The 13,638-nt window shown below is 41.3% G+C and overlaps 1 protein-coding gene across 2 annotated transcripts in view; it reads right to left on the bottom strand.

Annotated features, from left to right (window-relative positions):
- Positions 1 to 6,499: 6,499 nt before the first annotated feature.
- The window catches only part of LOC121386677 (fibrous sheath CABYR-binding protein-like), a 58,322-nt gene continuing 51,183 nt past the window's right edge, over positions 6,500 to 13,638 (bottom strand). For both annotated transcript variants that reach the window (XM_041517665.1, XM_041517664.1), the window contains exon 4: positions 6,500 to 9,383. In XM_041517665.1, coding sequence (XP_041373599.1) covers positions 6,997 to 9,383 — 2,387 coding nt within the window. In that variant the 3' untranslated portion in view covers positions 6,500 to 6,996. The remainder of the gene's footprint in view (positions 9,384 to 13,638) is intronic.

Here is a 13,638-nt window from a genome sequence, read left to right as displayed (position 1 = left end):
TGTTTTATTTGTTGTCTAATTTGTTTGCTTGTTTTGTTTATTTATTTATCTATTTATTTATAACTTATTTATCTATTTATTTATCTATTTATTTATTTTATTTATTTATATTTCATTATTATTATTATTATTATTATTATTATTATTATTATTATTATTTGACAAAATAATAAAATTAAGATACTGGTTGCATCCTAGAGTACTGTTTTCTCTCTCTCTCTCTCTCTCTCTCTCTCTCTCTCTCTCTCTCTCTCTCTCTCTCCCCCTCTCTCTCTCTCTCTCTCTCTCTCTCTCTCTCTCTCTCTCTCTCTCTCTCTCTCTCTCACTGTGGATATGTCTCTATGTTTCTGTCTCCCCTCCCTCGAGTACGAACAAATAAAACAAAGATAAATTAACGGGAGAAAACATGGTTATGCGTAGGCAGATATATATTTTACATTGATCATGCGGTTTTGTAAATCATAGATAAGTCGTCATCTTCTTCTATTCTTATTTTATTTTTGTTATTATTAGGCTATTGTTATTATTATTATTATTATTATTATTATTATTATTATAAGCGGAGGAGGACGGGAGAGGTGTGTGTGTGTGTGTGTGTGTGTGTGTGTGTGTGTGTGTGTGTGTGTTGTGTGTGGGGTTGACTGTACTTCAATCTGAAGCTGTGGTAGCCAGAATATGTATGACACACACCCCTCCCCCCATGTTGAAAAGCGAATTAATATTTGCCCCATCACCGGCCCTTGTTGCTATCATATTCTAACACTTATCACCATAATCGGCATGCTGCTAATGTGCCTGTGATTCTTTCAATCAAGTTATTTAGTCATCGGATTGCTTCGTGTGTCTGTTATCAGTCAGCGAAGTTCACTGTTTAAATGTTGTTTTTGTTTTTGTTTTGTTTTTCTCTCCAGGCTTTAAGCCTAACATTGAAATCTTATCATATATAATATAAAGTACCAAGAACTTAGGAGGGCAATTATTGTAATTATTTTTCACAAATGCATTTTAGGACCCATTTTCATATATTGGTTCAAAACTCGCAATCAAATACGTTTTACTTGACATTAACTTGTTTGAAATATGGTTGTCAAATATTGTTATATCTATTAATGGTTATAAACAGGAATTCATAACTGAATATAGTTTAATATATTCACACTTATATCGAAGAGATACAGTGGGTTTCAATCGCTCTGCGGTGTGTTCGAAACGTTACTAAATATAGAACATTGCTCTGAATTAGCGCATTCCTCATGGAACGAGCTTTTAGGGAGCTTGCATTGTCGAGAGAATAGTAGTAACAGGCTCGTAGGAAAAAGTTAAATTTGTGTTTGGTTAATGACACCACTAGAGCACATTTATTAATTAATCATCGGCATTTGGTAGTTCTGAGACGTAGTCATCACAGGAAACCCGCTACATTTTTCCATTAGCAGCAAGGGATCTTTTATATGTACTTTCCCACAGAAAGTAAAGCACATACCACGGCCTTTGACCCGTTGTGAAGCACTGGTGGCTCGTAAGAAAGATATACTTAGTAAGATAGGGCACAACCTCTGAATAGAAGACCGCCCAAGCCACGTTTTTATCTATATTTACATCTAAATTCGAACGAGAAGGAAGGAAATGGTTTATTTAACGACGCACTCAACACATTTCATTTACGATTATATGGCGTCGGACATATGGTTAAGGACCACACACATATTGAGGGGGGAAACCCGCTGTCGCCACTTCATGGGCTACTCTTTTTGATTAGCAGCAAACATACCACGGCCTTTGATGTACCAGTCGTGGAGCACTGGCTGGAGCGAAAAATAGCTCAATGGACCCACTGACGGGTATCGATCCCAGACCGATCATGCGAACGCTTTACCACTAGGCAACGTCTCGTCCCTCTAAATTCGAAGACTGAAAACCCAGGGGCATAATTGTTTGGGGGTTTTTAGGGGGAGAGGTGGGGGGGGGGGTGGCAGCACACACACGTACACACACACACACTGACACAAACACACACACGCACAGAAACACACACACACACTGACACATACACACACACGTACACAAACATAAACACACACTAACACACACACACTCACTCGTACACATACACACACACGGGCGGATCCAGGATTTTGGAAAGACGAAGTCACATACGCTTTTTTAAAAGGCAATTTAAGGCAAATGAGTTGATGTCATTCTGTAGGGAGATTCGGGTGCGTGTTCCCTGACACGCGTGTTTAGGGTAATTTAGTGTTGTATATCGTAAATGATCAATTTTAAAAGTAAAATAAAAAGTCGTTAAAATGGGCCCCCCCCCCCCCCCTCACCACCTAGACACAGCTGCCACGACAAAGTTGGCCAACTCGACGGTTGCGTTGTAATTTGCCGACCACGTTAACCATGTAACACCCGACCACGTTAACCATGTAACACCCGACCACGTTAACCATGTAACCCCGACCATGTGTGCGCTCAGATTAACAACTAATCGGTCGTATGAGATGTATACGGCGAGAATCGAGTTGTAAGAGTGCTCAAACTAGCAACTGGACAGTCGTAGATGTTGACAGATTGGCGAGTCGGCCAACTCCATCGTGATAGTTGGTAGTCTGACACTAGCATTAATCAATGGTGTTTGGTGGGTGGGTTTTGTCTTTTTAACTTGATTTAACAGAGGTGGATCTTGGGGGCAGATACAATTTTATTATATACTAATTTTTCCCTCCAAACCTCCCCCAAAGTTCCATTGGCATTCCGCCTCATTTCATAGGGGGCCCCCTAAATGGATGTTCTGGATCCGCCACAATTTAATATACATATTATTTGTGGTGTCTTTCTTGCGGGTATTATGTTTTATCTTCATGAAAACGAGGTTAAAATAAGACCACGTGAACCCATTGCGCCACCCAACCTTTATTAGTAGTATTATTTATAACGGGCGTGTCTCTGTTTTGCACTATGGTGTCGTTAAACCGTGGAGGGCGGTACATAGACCGGCGGTAAAGCCCTTGACTAATGCGCGGTCGCTTTGGGATCGATCCCCGGTGGTAGCCCCGCAACTGCTGTAACAAAGGCCGTGGTATGTACTATCCTGTCTGTGGGATGGTGCATATAAAATACCCCTTGCTGCTAATCGAAAAGAGTAGCCCATGAAGTGGCGACAGCGGGTTTCCTCTCTCTCTATCTGTGTGGTCCTTAAACATATGTCTGACGCCATATAACCGTAAACAAAATGTGTTGAGTGCGTCGTTAAATAAACCAGTTCTTTCTTTCTTCCTTCAGAACAGAACTACTGAGTCTGGGCGAGTACAGAGGGGGATGCAGGTACGATGTGCGGGGGGGGGGGGGGGGGGGGAGGGTCTAGACTGTAGCGAGCTAAGTTTCGGGGGGGGGGGGGCAGGTCATACTCCCCTGGAAGAAATATGTTTAAAAAGTGTGTGAGGTGGGGTGGTCATATCCCCGACACGTTCCTTTGAAGATGCGCCAGTCTGAATCCTGTTAGATGGATTGGATAGCAATACCTCGTGTATTCTGTCATTCACAATACAAAAAAGAGTTTGTTTTCTTTAACGACACCACTAGAGCACATTGAGTTTTCATAATATATACAAACGCGCGGTATTAGGTGGGATCCACGCGGCGACCCCCCCCCCCCCCCCCACCACCACCCAATGATTTGGTGAATACATTTAAGTCTAGAGGAGTCGTAGTACGGCGGCAAGTACCACAATGGTAAAGCGCACGTTCTAGGGTCGATCCCCGTCGGTGGGCCCATTGGACTATTTCACGTTCCAACCAGTGCATCACGACTGGTATATCAAAGGCCGTGGTATGTGTTATCCTGTCTGTGGGATGGTACATATAAAAGATACCTTGCTACCACTAAAAAAAAATATATATATATATATAGCGGAGTTCCTCTCTAAGACTATATGTCACAATTACCAAAACCAATCCAATAGCCGATGATTAATAAACTCGATGTGGTGTCGTACACAAACTCAAGTGTTTTTGAAATCACCGTCATCGACCTGTGTTACAAATCACCGTCATCGACCTGTGTTACAAATCACCGTCATCGACCTGTGTTACAAATCACCGTCATCGACCTGTGTTACAAATCACCGTCATCGACCTGTGTTACAAATCACCGTCATCGACCTGTGTTACAAATGCATCACATGTGGGAAGGGGTAGGTACTGCTCGTAACAACGAAGACAATATACTACATCCACCCTTAGTTTCTCTCGTATAGACGTATACATTATTGTATTAATGATGTTAAAATAAAATTAAAATAAATAACAAGACGAATAATTGTACCTGCTGATAGCCAAATATATGTAATATACCATCACACATAAAGTGTGTGTCATTAAATCTACTGGAACACATTGATTAATTAATCATAGGCTATTGGATGTCAAAATGTTTGAGGAAACCCGCTATATTTTGTCCGCTCTGGACTAGTTTCTTTTTCCTGACCCAACCAGTGACCCACGACTCATACATCAAAAGCCGTGCTATGTACGTTCTTCTTTTCTTTTTTTTCTATGGTAAAGTGCATATAAAAGATCCCTGGCTGCATTTGTGTATGGGTGTGTAAAGCTAGTCAGTGAGTTGGTGTAACTGCCTATAGGCCTACTATTACTGAAGCTGTTGTAAAGCTAGTCAGTGAGTTGGTGTAACTGCCTATAGGCCTACTATTACTGAAGCTGTTGTAAAGCTAGTCAGTGAGTTGGTGTAACTGCCTATAGGCCTACTATTACTGAAGCTGTTGTAAAGCTAGTCAGTGAGTTGGTGTAACTGCCTATAGGCCTACTATTACTGAAGCTGTTGTAAAGCTAGTCAGTGAGTTGGTGCTACTGCCTATAGGCCTACTATTACTGAAGCTGTTGTAAAGCTAGTCAGTGAGTTGGTGCTACTGCCTATAGGCCTACTATTACTGAAGCTGTTGTAAAGCTAGTCAGTGAGTTGGTGCTACTGCCTATAGGCCTACTATTACTGAAGCTGTTGTAAAGCTAGTCAGTGAGTTGGTGTAACTGCCTATAGGCCTACTATTACTGAAGCTGTTGTAAAGCTAGTCAGTGAGTTGGTGTAACTGCCTATAGGCCTACTATTACTGAAGCTGTTGTAAAGCTAGTCAGTGAGTTGGTGCTACTGCCTATAGGCCTACTATTACTGAAGCTGTTGTAAAGCTAGTCAGTGAGTTGGTGCTACTGCCTATAGGCCTACTATTACTGAAGCTGTTGTAAAGCTAGTATAGAGAGGATTCGTCACGAATGTTTTTTAATATAGAAAATATCAGCCGAGTCTATGTTAATCGGTATTTGTCGAGGCTCTGCCATGTCATGAAGACTGGACACAAATAATTAAAAACAAAAACAGTTTTATGAAGGTTAAAACAGGCGCAGATTCTGGGAGTTCGAGGGTCTCCACTCCTCTGTTCACGACGAACCCCCCCCCCCCCATCCCCATTTATTTGAATGTGTATTTATCAGTAATGTAAGTTAGTTGTCTGTAACAGCCCCCCCCCCCCCCCCCACAAAATCCTGAATACTCGTTTGTAAAACCACAATATTCTAAAAGATAACGACCCTGCAGTTTTAACGCCATCTAACGTGTTTGTGAAACACGCTTTCAATCCTAGATACGAAATGTACTCGTCTGGGACACGTATCATGGTCCAGTAAAACTATTAACATTTTACAACTCACTTTTGTCGTTTGTTACCAGTTTCTAAAGAAATGCACAATCAGCTATTTGTATTTTAGACATGGTAACCAAAGACACTGCAAATATTAAAGCTGAATATATTGTTGCTGTTGTTGTTTTTGTTTATGTTGTTTAATTATTATTACATTTTTTTTAAATAGAAAAACATTAACAAGTTGGTCCAATATTTTCTTGTCAATAATAATAATAAACAACCTACACTTAGTATTTGTTGGCTGATCATCAGAGGCGGATCTAGGGGCCCGCCCCTCCCCCCCCCCCCTAAATTTTGCGATAGTCATTATTTTATTATATATTAACGACCCCCCTCCAAACCTCCCCCAAGTTCCCTTGGCATTCCACCTCATGTCATGCCCCCCCCCCTCCAATGGATTTTTTGGATCCGCCACTGATTAATAATAATAATATTATTATTATAAAAATATGACATTAGATTTCCCCGAAACTGATAATTAATGCAAGATGCAATGTAACGGTTAATGTAAGTAATATGTATCGCACGTTATCGGTTAAAAGCACAGGAGTCCGATCTACAGGGGGGTACTCAGGATCCACCGCCCCTCCCCCACCGAGATAACAGGTTCCTTTCCCCACGTGATTCTTTTTAATTTAGCACGGACATATGTCATGCAAACGTCTGGAATATTATCGTAAAATAGCTTCTTACTAACCCAGCGAGTCTTAGGTGTTCAAGATATATTTTTTACCACCACCACCCTCCAACCGCCAGAAATCTGAATAAGATGTAAAACAATTCCAGTAGGTACAGACTTTTATTTGAGTCTCACGTCATTCATCAACAGGTATTCAAGCCAATATGCGCCCTTGCGTGCATTACATTTATGCACGTGTATATGTGATATATATATATATATATATATATATAAATATATATATATATATATATATATATATATATATATATATATATATATATATATATATATATATATGTATTCATCTTACAGCGTAATAACAATAACAAAGAGGGTGAAACAACAGCGAATGAAGAAAAGAAGAAGTTAATTCGAATGTAAAATCGGTAACACGAATCAACTTGTCATGAAACAAGATCAAACTTGCATAGGTAAGTGATTGCCCCCTGGTAAGAATAGAGATATATATCTATCAAGATCCACCCCAAACCACACAACCGGTTCCACCCCAACCCGCCCTCCACTTGCACCCCCTGTTCGCCCAACTGTCCGCCGCTGGCGTGAAAGAGTCGATTGGCCAGTCTGCACGATTGACGTCCGCTAAGCCGCCACCTCACCCTGGGCAGGAGCCTCCCCCTCCTTCGCCTCGGCCTCTTTCGTTGATTCCTCGGCTTTCTTCGGTTCGTCCGTAGCCTGTTCGGAGTCGGCTGACGGAAGGGCCTCTGAAGCTGCCGGTTCGACTTTGCCTGCGTCACCAGCGCCCTCCTCGGCGGACAGCGGTGCACAACCCGCCCCTGGGGCGTCACCTGCTGACTCAGACTGCTCCTCGGATACTTGACTCTTTGTTGCAGCCTCGGCTGCTTCGCTTCCTTTGTCCTCTGTTGGTGATTTCTCACCTTCAGTTTTAGCCGCTTCTGCTGGTTTTGATTCAATTTCTGCAGGTTTCTGTTCCTCTGCGGGTTTTGATTCTACTTCTGCGGGTTTCTGTTCCTCTGCGGGTTTTGATTCTACTTCTGCGGGTTTCTGTTCCTCTGCGGGTTTTGATTCTACTTCTGCGGGTTTTGATTCTACTTCTACGGGTTTCTCCTCTTCTGCTGGTTTCGATTCTACTTCTGCTGGCTTGTCTTCCTCTTGTGAAGGTTTTGATTCTACTTCTGCGGGTTTCTCCTCTTCTGCTGGTTTTGATTCTACTTCTACGGGTTTCTCCTCTTCTGCAGGTTTTGATTCTACTTCTGCGTGTTTCTCCTCTTCTGCAGGTTTTGATTCTACTTCTGCGGGTTTCTCCTCTTCTGCAGGTTTTGATTCTACTTCTACGATTTTCTCCTCTTCTGCTGGTTTTGATTCTACTTCTATGGGTTTCTCCTCTTCTGCAGGTTTTGATTCTACTTCTGCAGGTTTTGATTCTACTTCTACGGGTTTCTCCTCTTCAGGTTTTGATTCTACTTCTACGGGTTTCTCCTCTTCTGCAGGTTTTAATTCTACTTCTTCAGGTTTTTCAAGTGTTTCTGGGGGTTTTAGTTCCTCTGGAGGTTGGGATGCCACTTCCAAAGGTTTCTGTTCTTCAGGCTTTAATTCTACTTCTGCAGATGTTTCTGCTGGTTTTTGGTCCTCAGCAGGTTTTGATTCTACTTCTGCGGGTTTCTGCTCTTCTGTAGGTTTTGATTCTACTTCTGCGGGTTTCTGCTCTTCTGCAGGTTTTGATTCTACTTCTGCAGGTTTTGATTCTACCTCTGCAGGTTTTGATTCTACTTCCGCGGGTTTCAGCTCTTCTGCAGGTTTTGATTCTACTTCTGCGGGTGTCTGTTCTTCTGCAGGTTTTGATTCTACTCCTGCGGGTTTCTCTTCTTCTGCAGGTTTTGATTCTACTTCCGCGGGTTTCTGCTCTTCTACAGGTTTTGATTCTACCTCAGCAGGTTTTGATTCTACATCTGCGGGTTTCTGCTCTTCTGCAGGTTTTGATTCTACTTCTGCGAGTTTCTGTTCTTCTGCAGGTTTTGATTCTACTTCTGCGGGTTTCTGTTCTTCTGCAGGTTTTGATTCTACTTCTGCAGGTTTTGATTCAACTTCTGCAGGTTTCTCCTCTTCTTCAGGTTTTGATTCTACTTCTGCGGCTTTCTGGTCTTCAGATTTTGATTCTGCTTCTGTAGGTTTCTGTTCTTCTGGTTTTGATTCTACCTCTGCAGGTTTTGATTCTACTTCTGTAGGTTTCTGCTCTTCTGCGGGTTTTGATTCTACTTCTTCAGGTTTTGATTCTACTTCTGCGGCTTTCTGGTCTTCAGATTTTGATTCTGCTTCTGTAGGTTTCTGTTGTTCTGGTTTTGATTCTACCTCTGCAGGTTTTGATTCTACTTCTGTAGGTTTCTGTTCTTCTGGTTTTGATTCTACCTCTGCAGGTTTTGATTCTACTTCTGTAGGTTTCTGCTCTTCTGCGGGTTTTGATTCTACTTCTTCAGGTTTTGATTCTATTTCTGCGGGTTTCTGCTCTTCTGTGAGTTTTGATTCTACTTCTGCTGGTTTCTCTTCTTCTGCAGGTTTGGATTCTGGTTCAGATTTCTGTCCCTCCTCCGAGGCAGACTGGCCTGGGAGGGACTCGCTCGACTCGCTCGACGGCTGCTCGGGTTGTGGGTCCACTGACGAAACCTTTGTCGCTTCCACGTCCGTGTTAAGACTGGAATCGAGAGGCTGCTGAACTGCGGTGGCCATAATGTCCGACGATATCTCTTTGATGTTCTCAATAGATGACTCTGTGTTAGTGAAGTCTCGATCAGTTGTACTCTCAACAGATGACTCTGTGTTAGTGATGTCTCGATCAGTGCTACTCTCAACAGATGACTCTGTGTTAGTGAAGTCTCGATCAGTTGTACTCTCTACAGATGTCGCTGTGTTGGTGAAATCACGACCCGGGATACTGTCAACAGATGTCGCTGACTTAATGTTATTTGGATCAGGGCGGGTTTCGGTCTGTGGCTCCAATACCAAGTCTTGATCTGAAAAACATAAAATTATAAAACACTTCATTAAAGACGCAGACCGTAGTTTCAAGCCGTAAAAATGGACACTAAGCTAAGTTAATCTACAAACCTGTAAAAATGGACACTAAGCTAAGTTAATCTACAAACCTGTAAAAACGGAAACTAAGCTAAGTTAATCTACAAACCTGTAAAAATGGACACTAAGCTAAGTTAATCTACAAACCTGTAAACATGGACACTAAGCTAAGTTAATTTACAAACCTGTAACACATTTGGATAAAGTTACAATAGAGTGAAACAAGAGTATGTGACATTAAAACAGAGTAGAACTCGACTCCATAACTGTTACTTTTCAGATGCACGTGCGTTTTTATAAATATGGAAAATGCATTTTGTGACATTAAAAACACCAGGATGACGTGAAACATATCGGATGTACGGAAATGAATAATCTAAAGAATAAAATCTAAGTAACGTTTGGCTTGCAGTTATCAAAGACAGCTCTAACAGTGAAAAATACGTCTTAGTGTTTAAAAACTTGGTCTGTCACTTTAAACATTTGGCACAGTACAAGACATACAGAGAATACTAAATGAGTTTTCACGACAGACCATCTATATTACAACGGGTGTATTTTTAATCGTACATCAGGAGTTGTAATATAAATGGTCTCTTTCGGGAATAAGTATAGTATACTTCCAAAACATGGACGTGGGAAGGTGCCAAAAAGTAGGGGTGGTAGCGCGCGCACACACACACACACACACACACACATATAAATATATAAAAACAATCGCTGCGCCTACAAAGTGGAGGTGGGGGGGGGGGGGGCACATCCCCACACCCCCGCTTTCTAGCCAGTGCATACTTAATAACTAAATGATACAGAGAAATACACAGACCTATGGCAAACGACGCTGTTTACAGGTAGGTATGTTTTTACTTTTCATAATTCTGGACAAAATATTAAGTTTAATTTTTAATAGATGAACAAAATAAAAAGTACCTTTTGTAAAATATATTATATAAAACAATTACCGTTGGATATGTTTTATTTATTATGTACGAAGCCAAAAGAAGGGTGGGAAAAGTGACTGTCGTCGACCTTAAGATAACGTTTCTTTCCAAAATGACGTCATGTAATAGTCACTTGTTTGGTCAACTTAGCATTCCTACGCCACATATCTCTCAATGAAGTTTACACAAACAATACATTATTAAAGGCTAAACAAAACAATTAAAATATGTATTTTTATATATTATTTTTGCAATTACAAAAATAAGAATCTGAAGAACCATGTGCACGCCTATTGAATGGCGTATTACGCGGAGTCATACTATGCGACACAGTCGGTCAGCTGATCAGAGGCCATGACCTCTCAAAAGTCGTATTTCACACTGTGGGAGACGAAAACTATCACATGGGTATATCCGCCTCCGCCAGAGGCGGATCTAGGGGGGGGGGGGGGGGGGGGTTCTGAATCCGCCACAGACCGCGGTAAACAATAAATATACTGTCAACTATTACTGCCCTTTTTTGTTGTCAATTTTCGTTATAGTTCGATTGCTGGGGGTTTAGGGACTAAACATAATTCAAAATAAAGTTTTAGTGGTATTATTAGAAAGTATGATTCAAATTTAATTATAAGTATTGTCTGTTATTTTTGTTACGTTTATTTGGGTTGTAGTCAACAAATTGCAGAAAAAAGCAAAAATGTCACGTGGATATCTGAGATATCAATTTGTGTCACACTTCGTCGAGTCATTATGCACATTCCTAGTACGTGAGCACAGCTGTGTGCATAATAAGTTATAGCAGTCGCATCTGCTAGTGCGGTTAATATTTTTGTCAGGCATTTTCACAAAGCCTTTGGTATCTATGACAGCATTACCATATGCTGAGCCAGCTATCCTCTCACACAGCCCCAGTGTGAAGCAGATACCACTTTAGAACTTGTAAACGATATAATATAGGGAAGCCTTGATTGGTGTATATTTGTACGGAAGCCTTGATTGTTATATATATATATGTATGGAAGCCTCGATTGTTATATATATATGTATGGACGCCTCGATTGTTATATATATGTATGGAAGCCTCGATTGTTATATATATGTATGGAAGCCTCGATTGTTATATATATGTATGGAAGCCTCGATTGTTTCCCGTGAAGGCTAATGACTGCTTGATCTCTCGCCTGATAGTTTAAAACAAGTGATTGATCCTTAATTGTATATATTTTCCAAACCATTTAACTGTAATTAAAATGTTTTGAGTGCATCGTTAAACAAAACCGGTTGGATCCATTGGAGACTAAGAATCCCGAGGCAGCTGAAAGCCAGAAACGTAGATGGCAAATGAAAGTTTGATGATGATTTGATATTTCCTAACACGAGTACGAACTCACTGCTTTAACCAGACTTCATGTAAAACAATTACCAAATGTTCGCCATTCAACAGCCGGTGATTAATCAGTTAATGTGCTCTAGTGGTGCCGTTAAACAAAATAAACTAACTGATTTAAGCAGACCATTGATACGACCTACACATGGACAATATGGGAGATAACTCGTGCATGACAGAAGCATTCGATAGTGATAGTTACTCTTAGACCTCCGACAACCAACGGATAAAATCTATTTTAATCGTTAAAGGTGCACTGTCGACTAGCGTGCCGTTAGTTTGTGTAACAAGGTAAAGGTCACCTGTGCTAGAAGTAGACCCCGCCGTACCCTAGATACGGCTCTTTCATGGAAAGACTTCCTTAGCGCCCATTAATTATTGACAAGTCAAACAGCCAGATTAACGTAGCATTGACACATTTGACATTTGCTTCAGTATATTTTAACTAATGATATAATACACTCGAATGTGTTAAAGGTGTTTTCCGAGGGTTGTACATCATTATTAAAGGCGCAAACACTAGTTTTAGTCCGTGAAAACGGATACTTAATTTACTTAATCTACAAACCTGCAACACACTTGTTTAACAGAGAGAAGCTAAAGTCAGCGATGTTTAAATACCGTCTAAAACTCGAGCTTGTCTCAATAACCATTACTTCTCAGACGAACGTGCGGTTTTCGAATTATGAAAAATGCATTTGGGGGTATTACCAAATCTCAGATGACAAAAACCACTTCAGGTGTACAAAAATGAATAATCTAAATAATAAAATGTAAGTACTTCTAATTTAAATTATCAAAAACGGCTTTAGTAGTGAAAACTACGTCGTAGTGTTTAAAAAGTACGGTCTGTCGCTTTAATACAAGCCTACAGTCTCGAAAGACACCTTCAGTTGGGCTAAAACGCCGCAACCACCTCCTATTTTGTTAAATACAATTAAAACGACATTTTCGTCAACAACTTTGTAAATATTTGATCGCATATGATACGTGACTGGAACTGTTATTTGCATACCACGTGGTTAGGAAACGAAAGACGCTGCCAGTGTTATGCAGTTCACTTAACTATGCATACACAGTTTTTCAATTCCGTGCTGGGATATGCGACTGCGGCAAACACAGGCTGCCTTTAGCCCGTCATTACGTTTGTTTACCAAGAGACGGAGTTAATGACACCGGATAATCACGAGCGGAGAAAGCCGACAAACGACGACGAAATAGTAGACCGATCACGAGTCGGCGTTTCGCACCTCGTCAGTACCAGGGGCCTAATTGACTAAACTCTAGCAACTTTGCGATCTCCCAGTGCAAAGTTAAAAGACTTACAAAGAGGATGCTGTGTTATCTAGCAGAGCCTAAGAGACCTTTGTGAATTAGGCCCCAGGACGACAAACACAGGGAAACGTTTCACATGATCGTAAATTAGGAAAGAATAGAGAGAGAGAGAGAGAGAGAGAGAGAGAGAGAGAGAGAGAGAGAGAGAGAGAGAGAGAGAGAGAGAGAGGGGGGGGGGGGGGTTCGCAGTGGCTATCTACGGAAAATAGCGCCTATGGCAAACACTGAAATTGCGCCGCTGTCCTGACACCCGTCGTTTAGATAACGTCCGACTTTAATAGAGACTGCTCAGTGCACCCCGCTCAAATGGCGCCCAGGGGACATGCTTTACCTGCCATACCCTAGGTACGCCAGTGAGCGGGAAAGAGAGGAAAGGCAGATGTAGTGGAGAGAGAAGGGGAGGGAAGGAGAGAGGGGAGGGAAGGAGAGAGCGCGCGAAACAGAATGAGGGTGTGTGGAAGAGTAAACAATTGTGTATGTCGGTTTGTGTGTGCGTCTGTGCGTTCGTGTGTTTGTATGTATGTGTATGTA

The sequence above is a fragment of the Gigantopelta aegis genome, chromosome 12, assembly GCF_016097555.1.
Source record: "Gigantopelta aegis isolate Gae_Host chromosome 12, Gae_host_genome, whole genome shotgun sequence".
Taxonomy (NCBI): Eukaryota; Metazoa; Mollusca; class Gastropoda; order Neomphalida; family Peltospiridae; genus Gigantopelta; species Gigantopelta aegis.
The sequence above is the reverse complement of the archived record's forward strand: the minus strand, read 5'-3'. Positions and strand labels throughout refer to the sequence as shown.